This window comes from Phalacrocorax aristotelis, chromosome 5 (assembly GCF_949628215.1).
Source record: "Phalacrocorax aristotelis chromosome 5, bGulAri2.1, whole genome shotgun sequence".
NCBI lineage: Eukaryota > Metazoa > Chordata > Aves > Suliformes > Phalacrocoracidae > Phalacrocorax > Phalacrocorax aristotelis.
In genome coordinates this window covers 70,167,389-70,188,656 of record NC_134280.1, presented here as the reverse complement: position 1 = coordinate 70,188,656, position 21,268 = coordinate 70,167,389, and the positions used below count along the sequence as shown (strand labels likewise).

At 49.4% G+C, this 21,268-nt stretch overlaps 1 protein-coding gene across 1 annotated transcript in view; it reads left to right on the top strand.

Moving 5' to 3' along the window:
• EPS8L2 (EPS8 signaling adaptor L2) overlaps positions 1-21,268 on the top strand; it is a 68,114-nt gene that overhangs the window by 28,925 nt on the left and 17,921 nt on the right. The window contains exons 4-10 of the mRNA XM_075095228.1: positions 10,560-10,624; positions 16,436-16,597; positions 17,517-17,666; positions 17,812-17,891; positions 18,008-18,147; positions 20,351-20,430; positions 20,932-21,058. Coding sequence (XP_074951329.1) covers positions 10,560-10,624; positions 16,436-16,597; positions 17,517-17,666; positions 17,812-17,891; positions 18,008-18,147; positions 20,351-20,430; positions 20,932-21,058 — 804 coding nt within the window. The remainder of the gene's footprint in view (positions 1-10,559; positions 10,625-16,435; positions 16,598-17,516; positions 17,667-17,811; positions 17,892-18,007; positions 18,148-20,350; positions 20,431-20,931; positions 21,059-21,268) is intronic.

Genomic DNA, 21,268 nt, shown 5'->3' with positions numbered 1-21,268 from the left:
AAAGCCTTGGACATTTAATACTCCAACTGGAAACACAGCTGGAAGAAAAATAGGAAGCCAGCATCTCTGTTGGTTCCTTCCAGACCAAAACCCAGTGGTGGGTAAGATGAGAGACATGCAGGCTCAGCCCAGCCCTGACTGGAGCTACTGGGAGGAGCAGGCTCTGCTCTGAGTGCTGCTGGCTGGAAATCCCAGTTGCCTGGGCTCAGCCCTAGCCACAGAGCTGCCTTGCAGCCGTGCTGACCTGCCGCAGGCAGCCCTCATGTCTGCATCGCAGGGCCGTGGGATGGCAGCTAGCAACAGGGGGCTACAGAGAGGGACCTGCCACCTCTGACACCGCAGCACCTGCTCAGCATCTCCAGTGGCCCTTTTACTTTGCTACTTCAAGACTGCTGAGCACAAGTTCTCTCCTTGCCTGGAGTAACTGCTCAGAGGTTAATCAGAGGAGCATTTTCTTAAATGGAAATGGGTTGTTGGATACGCCCAAGTACCCTGGGAACAAAAGCTCTGTTAATAACAACAAAAAAAAGGAAGACTTTTCATTATGAGTTTTTTTGGTCCTCAAGTAAAGCAAATTCATCAGTTTGTTTAATTAAATCAAGGGTCCCCCAATCTTACTGAATGTATTCTGACATTCAAAAAATGCCATTACTAGCTATGGGAAGTTCAGAAAGCAATGTTTTAGATTGTTTGGTGAAAAATAATTCGGCATATTTCTTCCAGCTCTGGTTGTAAAGGGAAAAAGGAACACCTCTACCCAGCAGCTTCCCCTGCAGCTCCTCAATACCCTTATTATCTTCTGCTGGGCGGCCCCTGGGTGCCTGCCCAGAGGACAGAATGCTACCGTACATACTGCCTTGCGCTCCCTAGCATGCCGGACACAAACACGCAGTGTTTCTTGGTGTACTCAGCCCTTGCACAACCTGGGAGGTGGGTCAGCTTTTTGTTTGCTCTTCTGGCGTGGGTTGTGTCTTTAGCTAATAAAAGAGGAATGCAAGCACTTGGGTCTGAGCTAGTGGCAAATATTAAGCGTGCCGAGGAGGAATTCAGCCTCGTGACACCAACTAGCAGCTGCCAACACGCTATCAGTAAAGCGGCTCCCTGCTGCCACAGACCATTCATACCTCTGGCTGCCCCCAACCTCAATGAGAGCCTTTTCATTCACTTCAAGAGCTTCCAGATCAGGTACTAACGCGCCACACATGAGCGATAGCCACCCCATGCAAAGATTCCCAGTGTCACAGCCACCGATACAGACAAGCTCCGGCAGTTCAGAAAGTACCATGGTGCTAACAGGAAAACCAGGGAGCTTGATGCTTCATAAGAAGCTGCCAAGATGCTTCCAAAATGGAGCTCTCCCTGCGCCAGCCTGCCAGCCATAGGGAACCCCAAGCAGGGAAGCCTCCGCAACAGCAGAAGCGAGGCACGGACCTGCAGATGCCTCCCTGTCAGGAGCTCAGATGCAGCAGGTCTGTGCAGTGCCTGAAACCACATCCTTGACTAACCCTGCAGAACCTGGAGCATCCTCCCACTCGGTGAGGAGGCAGGAACCTGTCGGATCAGCGGGGCCGCGCGACCGCAGATGCGCGGTCAGACTGCCAGATCAGATCTGGCCCCGCGCTCGGATCCTGGGAATGGATGCTGTTTCATAACACTGCTTTATAACGCAGGCCCAGCAGATTTGCATCATTGCCATTAGCATAGAGAGGCATTTGCTGCTCTGTTTCTCCGCTGGAGGGTTGTGTCCTGACCTGTTGGTTTGGCTCATGCTACACTGGCAAGTTACTATAAACAGCGTGTGCGCACTGCTAGATAATGTATAGATAACATACAGAATTGGCAAGCTCCAGGAGGCAAAAGCCAGGACACTGCTTAGGCTGTCCTAATGGACGCAGAGGTGACGGAGGTCTCTAGTGTGATGCAGGGAATCAAGGAGAGGTCCTCGGTCTGGTACTGCCAATGAAAACAAACCTAACCCAACGCATCTTTGGTTCCTTACAGAGTTTCACATCTGACTTGTCCATCCCCCGCATTTTCTGCTGTGCCTTCTGCCCAGCAGTGGCTGAAAGCAAATATGGGGAGAGACGGGGAGGATCAGGGAGGATCCTGTGTGATAAAACTCGTTAATTAATCAGAGAAGGATGTGTGTGGAGGGGATGCTGGGGCCTTCGCAGCTCTGGTGTAACTGGCTGCATTTGTTACAGAGGCACCTGTTTACAGCACAAGCAACTTTGGCCCCGCCGGCGTCCAGCAAGGGCATAGGCGAGTTGTTATTTGGAGCCGTTTAGAATGTAAATGGATGGAAAGAGATGGTATCTTGGGACTGAGCTTTGGGATCCTGCCTGTAGCAGCCTGTAACCACCCAGTTACACCGAGCACCACGGGCGCTCCCCCTGCCAGCAGCAGGAAAGAACGGCTCAAATTCCCCCAAAACACAGGGAACACGTAGTGTCATGGCAGTCCCAAGGCCGTTCTGCCCTCTCACAGACACTTAACAAAATGCAAAAAGAGCAGAAAAAAAACCCCAGTATAACCCCCTAACAATCTGGGGAAAGCAGTGCGTGATGGGAGCACACCCCATTTGGCCCATTTACGCCATATGCAGAGGCACAAGTGTCTTCTGCGTGGAGATATACGGTCGTACAGCTGTACCCCAGCACAGCCGGTGTTTCTGTCAAACCCCTCAGCTAACACCTTTTGGCTGTCTGCTTCAGGGTCAGATAAGCTGAACCCCAGAGGAGCCTGTCTCCTCCCTAGGAGGGAGGGAGGGCTAGGAATATTCACAGGCCATTCCAGAAGCTGGCAGCAGAGGCAGGGCCCAAGCCCAGGCACCCCGTTGGGTATCTTACCACTACGACCACCCTTTCTCCCACCACTGGTACGTTGTACTGGGGATGCTCTGCCCTGCTGGCTTGGCAGAGGCCGCGCACGAAGAGAGACAAGCCTGCTTCTGCCCTCCTTTGCACTACTCTACATCCCTAGAGACTTTAACCAAGTTATTTCAGCTCTAAGCTGGTCCCAGCAGGCAGAATTTATCCCACTAGCTGATCTCTTGTGCACGCAAGCTGTCGGGCTGAAGGGGGTGTTCACAGCCACGTCCTAACTCTCTGCAAAAAAGGGTGTTGCACGGAAATGGGGAGGGGACTTGACACGAAAGACGCGGTTTGGCTTCCTGGACCAAGCTGATAACCCTGTCCCTCCAGGATGTGCATCGATCCTGCTTTTCTTCCCTTCATTTATTACTCTCTTTCATCCCTTCCACTCCTTAGCATAAAGCCAAACAGGGTGCTCTTCCTTCCAGCCAAGATTTTAGCCTTGTCACTGGCATTTCAGCTCAGCACCGTTTTGAGCCCTTGGGTAAAATCCACCTTGCTACCTCTGCAGTGGTCTGAGCTTTTTTCATTCCCCCATGTAGCCACTGGTGCCAATGGGAAACATCATTCCCACAGCACTGTTTATCCGTAAGATATTGGCAACAGATAATGTTCTTCAGAGAACAGCTTTGCCATTTTCTCCATACCTCTGGGTACAAGATTAAAGCTAGCTGGTTAGGAAAGGACTGAACAACGAACTGAATTAATTTAAAGAATAATTTATAGTCTTTTTTCCCCTGAAAGGCTTGTCTCAGGGTTCACTGGGCCAAATCCTTAGAGGCGAGAGATGGGGCAGTTTACCAGAGTGTGTGCATGTCTCACATGGCATCCACGCTCAAGTCATTCGAACCTCTCTGGATCACCCATGCCATTCAGACAAGTGTTCGGGCTCAGCAACGGTGCAACTGTGAATTACCGGTCATTGCTCTTTAGGCCACAGCAGTGGATCGCACCAGCTACCTTCCTCCAGAGGAGACAGGATCCCCGTGCTATGAGGGCTTTTCGGTTGCCAGACACCAAAAGCAAGAGACAAAGCTGTATTGTTTTTCCATCTCTTTGGCTCTTGGCAGACAGAATGGAAAAAGTGCAGTGGTGGTCACTGTGGGCTCATGCCAGCTTTTATCATCTTCAGATGTTTGCTATACTAGTGCCACAGCCCTGGAGCTCTCCTTGCCCTTTGCAGCCCATCCCATGCTATATCCTAGGAGTCCTCCACCACTACAGCCTCGAAAGGCTGCAGAAGATAATTCATTTAAGCAGAGGTGCAGACTGGTGTCTGACAGCAGTGCTATCTAATTCTGGTAAAATCATCACTGTATTCCTGTAATGCTTATTTATCGCATGGGGATTCTGCGAGCTCTCCGCCTCCTGGGGACAGGGTATAGGTTGGATAACAAGTTACGGTTGCTCAGGTCTTCTCTGCTGCAAGATGCTGTAGAAATGCAAAATGCCCTAGTAGGAGAGGTGTCAGATAAACCGGGAGGAAATTAGCTACTGCTGCTAACATGCCAGTGCTCATTCATACAAACTTAAGGAGAGAGAGGAGGACAGGGCTGTGCAGAAGGGCAGTGTGGGAGCTACCCAAGACATGCGACCTGTCTTCCAAAGTCTTTTCTGGCCAAGGGAGTTCATCTGTCCAACATAAAGGATCCCTCTTGCTCCATAGAGGCAAACAGCCACAGATCTCCCTGCAGGCATCGTCTGTGTGTGGCATATTCGGTTCAGCCCACCACGACCAGAGACAGATTTAAGCTTGGGCAAATAATGATGCATCCACAGAAAGGTCTGCAATGTTTCACCATGTTGCTTTGAAGTAAACAGAAAAAACCCTCATTTTTTAAAGCACCCACACTTCTGAGATAGATGTAGCCTAAGACTGACTATTTTGTGATTTGCAGCCTGGCTCTTTACTCCTTCCTGTGTTTAAATCAAGACTAAATGCTAGGAAAGAAGATTTCAGTGTTTTGGCACCCTGCTGTCCCCGGAAAGCCTGGTTGTTTTCAGGCTGCGTGGTTATATTTGCAGATGCCAGGAGGAAACACAAAAATAAAAGTTTCCATGGGTGTGGGGGCCAGGTAGAAGCCAACGAGACAGACGGGATTTCACGAGAAAGAACAAGCAAAAGTCTTAAAGAAAGGGACAGGAAAGAGAATATGCAGAAACACTCCCTTCCTCACCCTGGGCAGCTTCTGGGACGTCACTTGAACGGCATTCTGAGACAAAATAGAGGCACTTTGTTCCAGTTTTGTGACTTTTAAAGGTAATGCAGAGATGCCCCCAGGGAGAATCAAAAGAGGGAGGGGAATATCTGCATTTTCTCCCTGCCCTGGGGCTTCCTTCTGTCAGATGGAAAACTCTGCAAGTGTCTAAAGGGGCCTTTGGCCCCTCTGAGTGAGCTGAGTGCAGGTGCTGGGAAGCGGGGCTATGCAGAGCTCTGAGGTATTGACAGGCCCCCAAGATTCCCCAGGGCTTCTCCAAACATTTTCTCAGAGGTGCATGCTGAGATCTCCCTTGACCATGACACGTGTAGCTTCTCTGAGCTCGGAGGATACGGCAAAGGCATCAGAGGGGACCTCAGAAAGTGTGTAGGCAACCAGCCACAGCCCTGACCATTGCTACAGCTCCACGGGCTGTTTCCCTACCAGAAAGCCAGTCTGGTTCTCCTACCAGAAAGCCAGCCTACAGTCTGGTAGGCTGTTCTACCGGAGACACAGTCCTATGCTAGCCTCCCTCTGAAATCTCCATCCCCCTGGTATACTTTCCCTTCCTCAGGGACTACCAGCTCTTGACATGGCTCTGCACCCTTCTTTTTAGGGCTGGAGACGCTTGCCTGTCCTAATATAAAACCCTTTGTTTCCAGACCAAGCACTTCAGCCTCTTCCACTCCCTTTTAAAAAGGAGGAGACGGAATGTCTTAAAATCCAAATTTGTCTCCATCCCACACAGACCCGGTGTTCTCATTTCCATTAGTGTCATCTATTTACATGAGGAATTGCTTGGTGAGGAAATTGAGGTTACTGAGAGAAAAAAATGTTACTCACACCAGACACGAATCCCTGCGGTCTGTGTTGCCGTGTGCCCTTTTCCAGACCTTGCCCCACATCTGAAGTAGGGCAGACTGCAATTAAAACACACGGCAAACAGAAAATGCCATTGACCCTTCAATGCGAGCCTAAGGTGGGAAGTGGTTGTGCCGAAATATTAATTAATTGACTCAAGGTCACTCTGGAAGCTGAGCAGGGAGCTGTGCTGGGTGTCTGAGGTCTTTCCCCCCCCCGTCCCAGCTATCCTCGCTCCACCTCTGAGTCAGCACTGGCGGTGTAAGAGGCACCGGCTCGGAGACCTGCAGTCTCTGTTAATGCCTCTGCCAGTGTGCCCACCAATAAATCATGTCTACTTGCAAACAGCAGCCACTTCAGGGCTACCAGGAATTAGCCGCAGAGGCAAAGCACACTGCTGTGTCTTCAGTCACAGGCACAGAGATACAAGCACTTGGGTATCCTGCTAAGCTGACGGCACACCGCAGGCTTAAAGAGTGCTAGAAAAGTGTTAAAAAGCATTAGAAATCAGCTTCTCTCAACTCTTGCCAAGCTCCAAATGAAAGCAGCGGCATCCCTTTTCATGTTCATTGTCTCTGGGCTATCTTTGCATGTTTAGCATGCTCCTGCAGCTGCAGACAGGTTTGCTACCAGTGCTCAGCCCTGTGTCTTCAGAGAAGTACCAAGAGGAGCTCAGTTTAAAAGCTCTACTCTGCTGGCCAAGGAGAAAGGTGAAAACCCTAAGCTAAATCCCAAGCAAAGCAGCCCTTCGGACCAGTGCTTGTTCTATAGAGACACCTGCTGGCAACGCCTGCTGAGCCCACGCTGAGCTCAGGGACACGCTCATCCTCCTTCCAGGGAAGCCAAGTAGAAATAAAAGCGTAACAGAGGTGTAAGGGGAATCTAGGGGAAAAGGTTCACACTACCAAAGGGGAACCCAAAGCAAATGCACGATGCAAACCTGTGACGCAAGCCCCGATCCCAACTCTGCTGCCCCTTGTGCCTGACCAGCATGTCGCAGCCCCAGACCAGGGCAGGTCACGGGAGCGAGAGCACCCAACAGGTGCCAAGCAAGAAAACAGTGCAAAAGACCCACAGTTTAACATACCTGGAGGTTTGACCTTGTTCAACCATAACCAGTTTTTAACTGCCCTCCCTGCCAGCTCTGTGATTTTAGAATAGCCAAAGCAACCCCACATTCCCACTAGGTGTGAAGTACATCAAAGTAACCTGAAACAGGAGCATTCACAGAGGCTGGGTGGGTTGGCTCGAAATCCTATCCCATTCTAGGCAGGAAAAATCTAGGCATGAAGCTTCACATTACATGCAGGGGCACACACACTCGTGAGGAAGGACATTTGCAGAAATCGTGGCAATCAGTGCCAAGGAGACACGTGTCTATAGGATATTTTAACTCCCATCAACTCTCTGGGAAAGCAGCAGATCCAGACTGGCTTCTTCCTTTGCACAGGATCTGCTGGCAGGAGGTTTAAATAACAGTTACTCAGGTGAGAAGTGAACACAAGGAGGGCCCCAGGACTAAGCTAAAGGTCCAAACCGGTGCTTTGGGGTTTGTTTTCTACTCTCGTCACAGCAGGATGCTCTGTTCACTGCATTTACTCCTTGCCAGTGCTCTCCTGCATGCAAGGCTTAAAGGAGAACATGCATCAGAGTTGGCAAATGACCCCCCAGCCAACACTCAGGCTGTAATTCAGCGTTGCACCTTCTCAATCACTATGACCAGCTTCAGAAACTGCCATCCTTTCCAATCCTGACCCTCATTTCTCCATCCCATTGCTGCACTCCACTGACCTCTCCGCTGTCCCCATGCAACTGTCTGTGGGACAAGTGCCCTCAAGCGAGCTCAAGGAAAGGGACGGCCAGGATGCATGGTCTGAACTAGAGTGGAGCAGCAACACGAGCAGCAGCAGCTGCCAGAGTGTCCATTTGCAGAAGCCTCAGTGATTCCGGGTAGCTTTGGAGAAGATGTAAAGGACATGCTTAGTAGATTTTGTAGAAAACAACTGCATGGTTTGGGAGCAACGGGGGGACTGCATTTTCTTGGGGTGAAGCAGTCAGAGGGCATTTTTGCTGGGATGTAGTCAGAAGAGAAGGAAAAGGCTGTCAGAGCAGCACTGCTTCGGTCACTACTTGTGTTGACCACGACAGCTTTCCCTTCTGCGGGCACCCTGTTGTGCCCTCTACCCCTCTGTCCCATTTGCTGGGCCTCTTCCCATGCACAGACCCAAGGCAGGAGGCCCGTGGGGCAGGCAGGTGTGTGCCCCACACACCCTTCCCTCTTCCTCTGCACGCACCCAGCCAGCAGCTTGGGATTCCCCCCACTGTCACTCCCTATCACCCACACTTATCACTCTTCTCCTTTGTGGCAGCACACACCTATCAGGCAACAGCCTGCTCCTCTCCCTGCTGAAGGTGGCCAGGGTGCAGGGAGAACCTGGCAGACTTCTCTAAGTGAGGCCACGCTGCTCACTCCTCGGGGCTGGGGCTTGGCAGCTTCTCTGTCTGCAGAGTAACTTGTGCCCCGCAACCAGGAGCAGGAAGGCAACACTGAGGGAGACCATCTCTGGCCATATCGGGCACTGAGAGGCCACTTCACGGGGCAAAAGAAATAGGATAATAACTTCAGTAGTAGCAGCAGCAGACAGGAAAGAACCACTTCTGTTTTACACAAGCGACGGAGGAAAAAAAAGGCAAGATGCTAGCAGTGGTAAAGCCAGAACTACTGCTTGAGCTCCTTCAACCCCTTAAGCTGTGCTTATTTACCCAGAAGGGAAAGGATTTGCACAGAAGCAAAGCAGGGAAGAACTCGGTGCGTAGGCTGGTATTTGTCCTGCTGAACAAACTAAAAGGACGCAAAACACTTGGAGTTTCAGAGGACTACAGCAAAAGGAAAAGTCAAACCATGGTGGCCCTAGGGAGGAGCTACATCACCAGCACCTTCGTTAGGCTGCTACCCTCTTGCTCAAATTTTAAATAAAATAAAGGAGTGACCAGACAGAGCCCTGGTTGCCTGTAGCCCGTCCACGTGGGCTTCCAGGGGCACCCCAGGATGGTCACTACTCCAGCAGACCCTGCTCCTTCCCCGAGCTCCTTCCCACCTCCAGCCCCTTCCAGTTACTGCCCTGCACTTGCTCAGCTTTATATTCACTTCATTTCACTGTCTGCACTTCAGAATAGACTTATCTTCAGTTTTCCATCTTTTTTACTTAGGAAAAAAAAGTCATCTTCTTTTGATTACAAGGGAAGCTTCAATTTTTGGCAATCAAAAATATTACCAGTATTTCTTGTAAGTCTTTGGGGAGTGTTTTTCAATTAAAATGTGACATGCTACTAAAAGTAGAAAGTAAAGAAACCTTTTGGAAGGTTCTACCTGGGTCTTGCATCACTTCACCAAAAAATCTGGAAACCAGCTGAATGAGTTCCTATGAGGGTGTTCATTTTCTAGGTGCCAGCCTCTTTAATATGAAATTTGTTATCTGACCACATGTTCCGTGTTCAAAGAAAAGGGGAAAACAAGAGAGAAGCCAACATCCCAGAGAAGGCATTAAAGGGAGCTTTGAAGTAAACCACAAATAAACTAGCATTGTATACTTCTTTAAAACCTGGGAAGCCCTAACGTTTGCTGCGCTATGAAATCCCCTCGGCTGTGACTGTTGCTACAGAGGGCAGGATATTCTAGCACAGGCTTTAAGAAGGGTGAAAATATACAGAACTGCCATCGCATCTTCTAAGCTAACTGGAGATCAGAGGATGTCCTCTGCTGGTGAGGAAGATGTTTTCAGTTTGGATGCTCTGAGATCTCTCTGGGCCTGGATAGTTACTCCTCCGCTACTCAAGCAGGGTGTTTATAAGGAATCTCGGAACAAGCACCGATTAAACAGCAAGGAAGAGCTGGCAGGGTAGAATTCTTATAAGATTATGTTCAACAGCTTCGTGAAAGTCCAAGCAGTTTTTTTCCAACTGCTCTTTACTGCCAGTAAGAGATACAGGATGTAATGAAGATCTGTTGCCTCATAAAAATACTGTACAAGAAAGCAGGTTCTGACTGGCTGCCCTTGATCCCCACCAGCCCTCCCTACCTGGAACTTCAGCCCTTTACTGTGGCTTGCCCAGAAATGCAAGAAACAAAACTAAAAGCATCTCAGTAGCACAAGTTTCTTCCGGAGGATGATTCAAAGGGTTGTTATGTCCGAACTGGTAGGTTGTGGTGGATTTTTTCCTTCTTGCCACGTACATGTCATAGCCTTCTGCCAGCCTTCTCAAGCCACTCCTCACCACCCCAGCCCTCTTCCGAGAGCTTCCCTAATCATTCATTGTCTGGGGCTTTCCTTTACACTAGGTCTAGTTTCCTCCACAAATGGTGCTGACCTCCAGGAATCAAATTATCAGCAGCATTAAGCGATACAACTTGAACGCGTACCCTCCACACCCCGTTTGCCAATCATTGCTACAAAAGTTAATATCATTAATATGTCTTTTTATTCCCAATACTCTGACTGAAGCTGGAAGCTCAGAGACTATGAGAAAGACTGTAGCACCACATCACGAGAGCTGTAATTCCTAGACCCTGAGATACCAATAAACAGCCGCTATAATGAAGGCTTGTTTTCTTTTTTTTTTTTTGCAGAACAAAGGAAAAAATACTCCAACTCCAATGTCATTATGCATGAGACTTCACAGTACCACGTACAGGTGAGTTTGCAATAAAACGTTAAGGGGCTGAAAGGCTAACGTCAGTGACAGATGCTGGTAACAGAATGTGTTTCATTTGTCCTGGACCTTCATTAGGCCAAAGAGGAGTTGGGAACCTTCTTACAATAAACAAGCGTCACTCTTCACACCCTGGGAGAAGCAAACAGCAAAGCTGCTTAAAACCTCATATTTCTTTTCTCTAGTTCCTGGTCCTGGGTGCCTGTAGATAAACTTTTCTCCTGAGCTTCCCTCCCAGCTGGCTGCGCTCACCATTTCTAGCTCCTGGACTGCAGGACACACTTTCAGACTTAGCCATCTGCCGTAATTTCCCTCCTTGAGCTGCAGGTCACCGTGGTCCAGTCTGGACCCGGGGACTGACACCACATGAGTCCCCTCAATCACACGTAACACGTTACTGAAGCTGGGGTCGTCTGGGCTTCTCACCTGATTCCTCTGAGCACAAAAGGGTAGGAAAGTAAAGAGCCTGTGTATGTAGAGCACAGGAATTTCTTCACCACAGACACTGAGGAGATAAACTAAAGGACCATGAGAGCAGCACAAGTCCTGAGGCAATTCCTCTCCTGAGACTCACCCTAGTCTTTCCTACGAGTCAGAGGTTTCAGGCTGGATTGGGTCCCTCTCCTTTCTCTTCTCTCCTCTTACATATTGCCTGCTCTGTCTAAAATTGATACCACCTTTTATTTCTCTGCTGCTCCTCTCCACCCTTCTGCTTTGGAAAGCAGCAGTTGTTCCATTACGGTATGGCATTATTTGAATAGACTCTGGTATAGCTCACAGATCCCCCCACAAGGCTACAAACAGCTTTCCATGGCACAACTCTGAACCATGCTCAAATCCTGCCACAAAGCCAGGTCCAGACTTCGACGGCTTCTCCCACATTGCATGGCACAGGTCATCCCTGACCTCTTCACTGTCCCTCCCTGGGATCCCGCATGTTTCTTTGAACTGAAGAGTGGGAGAGACACCCACATTACACAGACTGTTTTGGGGACGGGGAGCGAAACAGAGACCGGTCACTGCTTCTGCATGTCCAGTGTGCCCAACACCAAAGGCTTGGAAGTTCCTGCTTGCCCCCTTTCCCATGCTGGGCTACATCTAGGGCCAGTGTCTGGGGACGTTTTGACTCTGTCCTCTTGCTAAGAGGTGTGTCATGTGCTTGGGGGGGGTCACTGTCTCAGGGACTTGCTGTGGAGCCAGCACTAATCAGTCATTCAGCCGGACACTTTGTGTCATTACACCCTGCGGATAGGAAATGCCCGACGAGAAGGGAGACAAAAATGATCATTAAGGAATATGGCGTTGGTTTAATTACATATGGACCTCTTTTCTACTTTAAATTTAAATTGAAAATGGTATACGAAACCATAATTTCTCAAAAAATTATTTCCTTTCTGAATAATCAAGATTCAGCAAATTAAAGTGTTGAGTAATTGGGGAGAGGAGAACGGGGGAAAAAAAAGATGTTAAAAAGAGAAGGGAAATTCTGTGCAAGGACACAGGAAATGGAGAAGCTGTTGTTCTCTCTTATTTCTCTGCATTAGAAGGAGAGTAGTGGGAGCTGTTGTCCCTCTCATCACCCCATGCTTCAAACCCCTCTTGATCAGCATGGACAGACAGGTTAAAAACAGGGTTCCCATGGTGGTTACAGGAACTCATCTGCCCAAACAACAGAGACCGCATCAACTATCATCTTTCAGCTCTCCCCCAGCTACTGTGTCCTCTCAAGTAATTCAAAACCCTTGAACCATGACAGGCATTAAGGCAAATTCATCTCCCAGTGTCACAGACATCCACTTAAAGAAGAGGAGCCAGCCTGGCTGTCCCAGGCCCAGCGATTCCTGGAATACAACACACCGGTGGAGGCCAGTGACCTCTGCACCACAGAACAGAGGTGCCTGCCTGAGGCTGGACCATTCATCACTGGAAACGGGGCAAGGCGAGAAAGGAAAACAGCTTTAGTAGACAGGGCCCTCTCTTCTCTGGTTTAAGAACTAGTCCGGCAGAGATCTTAAGTACACAGTTAGAAATAAAGGAGCCTGTTCAGTTACTAAAAATGAAATTTAGGTTTTTAAAAATGCCCTGGTTTCAAACAGAGAAACTAACTCGATGGCCAGCCGCCCCACCAGTGGCCCTGCCAACCATCCCCATCAGTGACACCTACCAAATAAAGTCACTCATGGAAGCAGAGAAGGGACTTTAAACAGTGACACGTACTTGAATTCTTTATTAATTATGCATTATGCCACCCATTTGCCAGTCTCTGCCTTGAACTTTGACCAAGGCAAACAGGATTTCAGTGGCAGGCAGTGAGGCAAGAAAAGGTTTCCTCACAAGAGGCATTTTACACCCTTTGAAGTATTCTACAAGCTGATCAAAGTTTAAGAGTGGACGGAGTCACTGCCTATTCTTACAAAAGCTACTATATTTGAATATGTCTGGATAAAAAGGGGTTTAAATGAGATAAATCAAAGACAGCAGCAAGCTTCTCTCCCTCTCGCTCTACCAGTGTCTAAAGAAAATGGAAAAGAAAAAAGAATATTCTAATGAGTCTGAGTTAGACCAGTAGCTTTCCCCTCCGTGAACATTAACGTACTTAGCAGTAAACAACAAAGGAATTTATGAAGACTGTAAACCTGGCAGGTAAAATAATAGAACTGATAAGAATGCCCGTCATCAGGTATAAACCAATTCTCTTCACTGCTCAGAAAGCAGAGCATTTGTCACCTCTACACAGATAATATTGACTTTGCGAATACCTTTTCGTGCACTATTTTACAATTACAGTAACATATACCTGAGCATGTCTGTCATATCTGATTGCATGGCTAATCTCAGCTTTCAGCTCTAGTGTCTGCCAGGAGTCTTATTTAGACAGTGCCTCACCCAATACCTTTGCTTTATGAACATAGGACTGGGTCTTACACTCTGCAGTGTTTATCCTCTTCTCTGCCCTTTCCAGCATTTGTGAATTATCCAACAACCACGTTAACAACAAACGGGTCACCGCAGATCCTCTCCGCCCCTAATTCCCACCATCAACCATCGTCTTCAAAGACTCAGCCCTTTCTGCCTGTCAGGGCTACCAGTGCTTTAAATCTGAGCCTTTCCCACTGCATCCACCTTGCCTGGAGCCGATTGCAACAACTGTTCTTGCCTGTGCATCAACACGATCATCCAAGGCTCCATGCTCGGAGTACATGGATCCTCCCCAGGTCCATCTGGTCTGTATCAGACCCCAACATTCACGGCCTCTTCAAGGTCCCTTCGTAACCTGTCTCCACTGCAGGACAGTGCTGGTTCCCTCCCTGGTGCTGGAGCAGGGTCAGCTTTTGTTGCCTCTTAGTCTGCTTCCCGCTTTGCACCTCCCTGGGCTTTTACAGGTAAAAAGGACTTCTTTCCCAAACAACTCTCTCATCCTCCTCTATTGTCCTCCGAGGCACATGCTGATTGCGGACATGACCTGTTGGGTTATTTAATCAACTCGAGAGCTGAGACTGCTACTGGGACAGACGGATTTTCCCCCTGCCCTTTCTCCTTCTCTTCTTGTGTTTTGTAGCTCTTGCTTGCTAGTCTTCTGGGACAAAGACTCTTTCTGTGCCATGCTGGATCCTGACCCCTGATACAGCACCACTGTAGCAAAGAGTCAGCACTTCAGAAACAACCTGCTTGAGCCCTGAAAAGGTTATGTCTGATCACTGGGAGAAGGCACAAAGACAAGGGATCAGAGGGAGAAGAGACAGGCAAAACTTGTCCCTGAACTAGAGACAACAAAGAGCCTCTCCAAATTTCACATCCCAATTTGTGGCTTGCTTTAAATGCACCCAATTTTCCCAGCTCTTGCTTTGAAACCAGGCTGCAGGATTTGTGCATCAAAGACAAGCAGGAGTTTCCACTGCCGCCGTCCACACAAACACTAAATGTCCGGCAGGGCTGTTTCTGGGGCTGCTGCACTCTTGCCCCCAGACCCACAGGGAACACGTGTAATGCATCTGCTCTACCCAGGGTACCTGGGTCTCCCTGCCAAAAGGGTTAATCTGCTCCGTGGCTCTTCAGCTGACCCACAGCTGTTTCAGCAGCAAGGCGTTATTTACCCTAATGCCGCTGAGTAAGGGAAGTGGGGTGAGAGGGTCCTGCTGGCGGATGGGCCATGAATATTCCAGGGAAGAGAGAAAGAGCTGGGACCTGGCCCGGTAAGCATCCCGGCAGCAGGCCCTTGGACTAGCTGTGGCACAGACACGCTGGTCAGGCCTATGACTTGCCCATTCAAAAACCTCCTGCCTTTCTCTCCTGGAGAAAGTTGGTTATGAGAGGGCAAAGCTCCAGCTTTCCCAGTTGGGCATGCTCTCCTTCCCTTCTCACCAGGAACACAGCAAGGCAGCAGCAGAGGGAACAAGGTTAAATGGGACCGTTTCCTTCTCCTTACTGAATTTTTTCTCTTCCCCTGTTGTCACCTGAACACGTAGGCTGGCTGTGCTGTCACTCGCACAGGGAGAGCTGCACAGAAAACAGCCCGGCTGCTCTGAGCAGGCAGGCTCCCAGCTTCTCCTGCCTTGCAGTCCCCTCTGCTGGCAGCCGCACGTTCGGAGCAGTGCTTGCTCTCAGCGGCTGCTGATCGGAACGGAGATAAACAAATTACCTGGATTTCTGGAGTTGCCTTCACACACACCCTTTGGATGCAACACACTCTTCCTGCAGCTGCCTCCCTGCCCTGCCTAGCGCTCCCCTCACACGGAGCCTCGGGAACAGTCCAAAGCCTGCAAGGGCAGCTCAATTACACAAACTCTTTGTAAATATGAGTGCCAAGTGCAAGGCATGGATCACCACACGCTTCAGGACAGTTAGAGCAGGGATGGGAAAGCACACGAGTGCAGTCACGTCTGGGACGTTACCACCTTACCCGAGCTGCCCCCGGCCCAAAGGCACACACAAGACAGTGCAAAAGGAGAGGACAGCGTGGAAACCAGGCTGGTAGTGGGAAGAGCCCTGGGCTGGGTTTATAGAACAGGTGGAGGGAGGGAGGAAAACCAGGGTAATGTAGCAAAGCAGGACAGAGGCAAGCAGCAAAAAAAAAAATAAATCCCTTCTTACAATCAGCGACACCAATTTTCACTGCCACGAGGGCTGATTTGGGTACTTTTATGGGGAAGGTAACATGAGGGGATTGATGGGCTGGTGCAGAGTCACTGCCAGGTTTGGAGCTGTCTTGCAGACCAGGTAGCTTTGCAGCGCAGCAGCTCTCTGCAGGGGACCTGACCAAAACCTGTACATCGCGTGGATCCCACCTCGGCACAGAGGGCTAACATTTGCCCATGGCTTATGTGAGCTGTTTGCCTGGGACAAATTCCAAGCGGGATGATCTGCCACATGAGACAAGGAAAATGCAAGTGCTTTTAGCTTGGCAAGTGAAGTTAAACTACTGTATCTAAACCTTCACGCCAGTTTCAGAAAAGCCAGGGGTCTAACGCGTGTCTACAAAGCATTTGCAAACACGCGCTGCTGGATGGGGGCCAGAGCTGCTAGAATTGACATATGATGAGATAAATATGCAAGCAGTGAAACTCGTTATGAAAACCCTTGCTGCATTATGAAACCCTAATCTTTCACCACTACAGACAGGCTGGTACTAACAACACGAATGTACATTTTTGGCAGTGACTTTTTCATGCCTGTGCTCTGAAGAGCAGACAAACAGTAGTTCAAGCCTTTAGAGGTGGTTTCACCGCTGATTTATGGTACACACACCATCAAAGCTTTTTCACCCATTTTCTCCTCCTTTCCTCCCAACTTCAGCACTTGGCCACATTCATCATGGACAAGAGCGAGTCCATATTGACGGTGGATGATGCTATTCGAAAACTCATCTTGCTCAACTCAAAAGAGAAGATCTGGACGCAGGAGATGCTGCTGCAAGTGAACGACAAGTCTATCCGCCTGCTGGACTGCGAGTCCCAGGTACCCACAGCTCTGCGAGGGCTACCCCCAGATTGACATGTGGGGTGCAGCATGTGCCCGCCCCATTCTGCCTGGGAGGGCCGTTTCTAAGGAACCCCAACCAGGGCAAATCACTACCAAAATCGACTCCTGGGTGTGCGGGGGCTGGCTGACTCTAATTCAAAGGGCAGGTAGGTGTGGGATGATTTATTCATGGCTTCAGAGCACAGATACTCCAAGTGAGAGACACCTTAGGCTGTGCTCCAGGCCAGGAGTAAGACTGCTTTCTGTGGAAGTGACGCAGACTTACAGATCCACAAAGCTCAGCATAAAGCATAAGCAGAGAGGGACAGACATATTACTTGCATTAAAATAACACTCAGGATCACCTGCGTGAGAACAGTGCCCCATTTTGACGGTGATACTTGTATGTGCACTCAGGGCACCTAATCTGAGGGGAAAGAGCAGCCAGACAGCGGGAGAGGGATGGTGCTGCCCTGATTTTAGCAACGAGAAACTAAAGAATATTAGCGCAAGGTCATCCAAGGAGACAGTGGGAGGGTGAGCCCCTCACAGAAAGCATCTTTCCTCCCAGTGCTCTGCTGGGATGCAGGGCAAATGTGCTGGGACAGGTAGAGCACAGCAATAAGATGATGGTGAGCAACAAAACTCAAGTTATTGAAGTCTCACGCTGGGCCCCATATTCAGGGCTTAGAGGAGAACAAGAGCTCACCTCTGTTTGCCATCCACCCCTCTCCTATTCCACAGTCCCAAGCCACTGCCCCTCTGCAAACCTTGTCATGTGTCTTTGAAGAGCCCAGCAAACCCCTGCTGAGAAGCACAAGCTCTGCCAGGTCTCTCTCTTCAGACAGGGATCCCAGGAGTTCATACACTGTTCAGTAGTCCCCCATTGTGTGACCCCTTCCTCCTTCTCTCCCAGGAGGAGCTGGAGGACTTCCCTCTGCCGACAGTCCAGCACTGCCAAACAGTGCTGAATCAGATGCGCTATTCCTCCATCCTCCTCCTGGTGTGTCAGGATTCGGAGCAGCACAAACCTGACATCCACTTCTTCAACTGCGACGAGGTGGAGGTGAGCAAAGCCCTCCTTGCTGGTGTGAAACAGAGAACAGAATATGCTCCTAGCTGTCTGCCAGCCCCTTCTTCCTTTGACCACTTAGAGCCCTCAATCCTTTCCAAAGCAAAGCCCTTAAAAACGTCCCTGTTTTATCTCTGAGGCGGAGATGGTTCACGAGGACATAGAAAGTGCCCTGGCAGACCACAAGCATGGGAAGAAGGTACGGCCACAGACACTCAAGTAAGTACTGAGGATACAGCTGGGAGTAAAAAAAAAGTGGTGCGATCACACACCAGTCTCACAGAAACAGGATTGGCAGCTGCTGACAGGGTTGTTCTGCACTGTTTCCCTTGCAGAGCAAACCAAGAAAAGATCAGGCAGAGACAATCCATCCTCCCACCGCCGCAAGGGCCAGCTCCCATCCCGATCCAGCACAACTTGCGAGACGCAGCAATGAACAGGAACCGGGTGGCACCCCCTTCCCAGCACGATCCAGGTACTGGGAGCATGCAGTAAGTCTGTCCTGGGGAGGGGGGACTCCCCAGCCCAGACAGCCAACCCCCCCTGAAACGGCCTGTGGTCACTTCAGGCTGTGTTACTGGAGCACAGGAAAGCCCAGTGTTTTTTCACTGTGTTATAATGTAACACAGACACACACCAAAGGCACGAGGTTTTGTTGCATCTCTGGCTATGCTTTATAAACGCCTAAAAATTTGTACTCACTGGGCTAGCAGTAGGCACCTTCTGCTCAATGACAGCTCAATAAATCAAAGCTCCTAGAAACTCCTTGTAACACCACCAGTATTTTGGAGATACTGAAATTCCCAAAACGGTTGAAAGCCCCTTATAAAACTGAACCATCACATCAAGTTTGGACCAGGCATCGGTGATCGTCAAACGTACAGACGAGACAGGCCTGGTAAGAAGGCAAATTCCTGGCTCTGCTGACTTCGCAGGAGCCAAGATTGCACCCTCAGAAATCAAGTGGTTAGCATGAATTCTCCTGGAGTTGAGGGTGGGAATGCAGATCTGAACTCACCTCTCTCATGTGCTAACCTAAAATCTTATTACAAAAGCATTGTGACTTCAGCCCGTTTGAGTTGGCCTCAAAAAACTTATATTTCTCTTTGGAGAAAGAAGTTACAGAAATAAGCTCCCGGTACCAGAAACAAGCTCTTCCTCTGACAAAAGCTCAAATTTACTAAAACGATGAGCAAACTGCAAGCCTTTCTTATCTCTGCCTGTTGTACCAACTTCTCCTTGGATTAATTTCTAGCTTCAAGGAGAACATGTAATCAGGGTATTGTAAGAAATGCCGGACATCAGATGAGGAGGGAAAACACTCATTTCCCTGGGACGGGATCTGAAGCCAAGCAGCTGCTCTGGCCTCCTGAACGGAGAGACTATTTCAGGTCCAGTTTTGCATAATGAAAATAAGACCTATATTTCAGAGCCAGACCATGTATAAACATCTGTATTCTGACACATGGCAGTTTTTAATGAAATGGCCACCCTTAACTCTGCCCTTCCCAGGATGGGAATAAAAGCATAAAGCTTAGGTCCGTTGCTTACATCAGCAGAGCTGGGCATTTACCCAGGCAGGATTTCTGGATCTGCAAACACAGAGCCTGGCACGAAAGCAGGTGACAGGAGAAAGCCTTGAATGATGCCTGTTTGTTGAGATCACTTCTCCTTTGAAACGCCCCTTATTGCTTTTTTCTGCAAAACCTGACAAAACTAATCACCTCATCTTAGCACTTAAAAATGACGTACACTTTCCATGATCCTTTGCCAAAACCGCCTCCCCAGTTCTCCCACTTTATATATCCTGCTGTCTAAACACCTGCTGTGCCGGCCCTCTCAAACCCCACTTCACTGAGCTGACACGTTATCCATTTCACAAGAGGCCACCCGAGCAATCGTTCACACTGAAATATCACACCCCCCCCCCCACCGAGCATCTGTCATCTGGAAGCTGGGAGGTGCCCGTATTTTTTTTTATTGCAGGAGGATGTTTTTTTTAACACCATTAAAAACACTTGAGACACTGTTTGCACATGAGTTTGTACCAAAATGCTGATTTGTGCACGGGCCCGCCTGAACATCAGCCATGCAGAATCCCTGGCATGCTGCTTTCCAGCAAGTGACAGTTGCATTCACTTCCAGGTCTCATTTCTCAACTGCAGTTTAGTTAAACTGGCACCTCTGGGACAAGGCAGGCTCCTGTGGAGAGCTGGAGGTTAGAAGAGAGCCGGAGTTAATCTAATCGCACTTCACATAGGTGTGGAGTGCTCTGCAATGCATGCGGTGGCTCCTCAGCTCCTCTGCGGGCGCAAGTCAGCTTAGGTGCATCAAAGGCAAAGGAGTTAGTGACTCTCAGCATCTGGAGACTGGGGCTTGCAGGTCTCTGCCCGTAGCTGCCAGCTGGATGCTCTTCATGATTCATTCACTGCTTGTATTTGAAAACAGGCAGCATATAGACACAGAGGGTTGGCGGGCAGGTGCTGTGGCCTTGGAAGATTTAATCAGCAACTTCAGTCACCCCCTGCTCTTTGTGATCTCTGCGAGTGCCTCAGCTCTCATAATCCAGAATAAACAACCAAGCTGGGAGTCACCATCCCATGGGTCCCTGCATTTCATGGAGCCTATTTTCCACCTCTGATAGTAAATTTCTTTTTCCTTCCCTCTCTTGCTTGTAGACTATGAACGACGAAGCTCCAGCTCTCACAACCATGAAGAGTCCCGAGCCATCTTTGCACAGAAGATTGAAAAAGAAACGGTTGGTAACAAGAGCAGGGCACAGTCAATAGGCAGAAGGAGAGAGAGAAGAGAGGAAGGAAGGAAGCAAGGGGCTCCTCTGTGAGCAGACATTTTATGTGTGATCTAGTCGTTGTTAAACTGGTATCTACTGTTCATAAATAAGGTGAACAAAAGCAAAGCTCCATCACAGGGTCAGTTACTATCTCCTTTGACCTGAGGTAGCCCTGCTGATTTCAGATCTGCTCCTCCCCTGCCCACAGTCCGGTCTTGGGGTTATTTTCCAGATGCCCATTAGTAGGGGTCACTTGTCACTTTGGTAAGCGTAGCACACAACCACGCACAGCTTTGCATTTGGAAAGTGATGAATTCAGCTTAACTTCATGCCTGGATTCCCCATTCCTGTGCATTCTTCCAGGAAATGAAGCAGGCACAGAGTGGCACGCTCTGGGATTCGGGCTTCCCAGCTGCGTGCGGTTTGGGCTCTCTTTCACCTTGGTTTGCTGCATTTCTGTCCTCACAGCAAATCCTGAACTGCACTCTGGATGACATCGAAGTGTTCGTCGCCAGGCTTCAGAAGGCTGCAGAAGCATTCAAACAGCTCAACCAAAGGAAGAAAGGGAAGAAGAACAAGAAGAAAGGGCCAGCAGGTACAGTGCAACAGCTAGCACAAACAGGGAAGGCGGGCACAGATGAAGGGGGGGGAGACCTCAGCTGACACCCCAGCGAGGCCAGGTTGACGCAGCAGCATGGCTATGGACCCAACAGCAGCTACGCCAGTTTGGAAGGTGCCACCGCTCTGTGGGGACCTCTCGTAAAGCGCACAGAGCCTAGTGAGGCCTCCAACACAAAGAGCCACT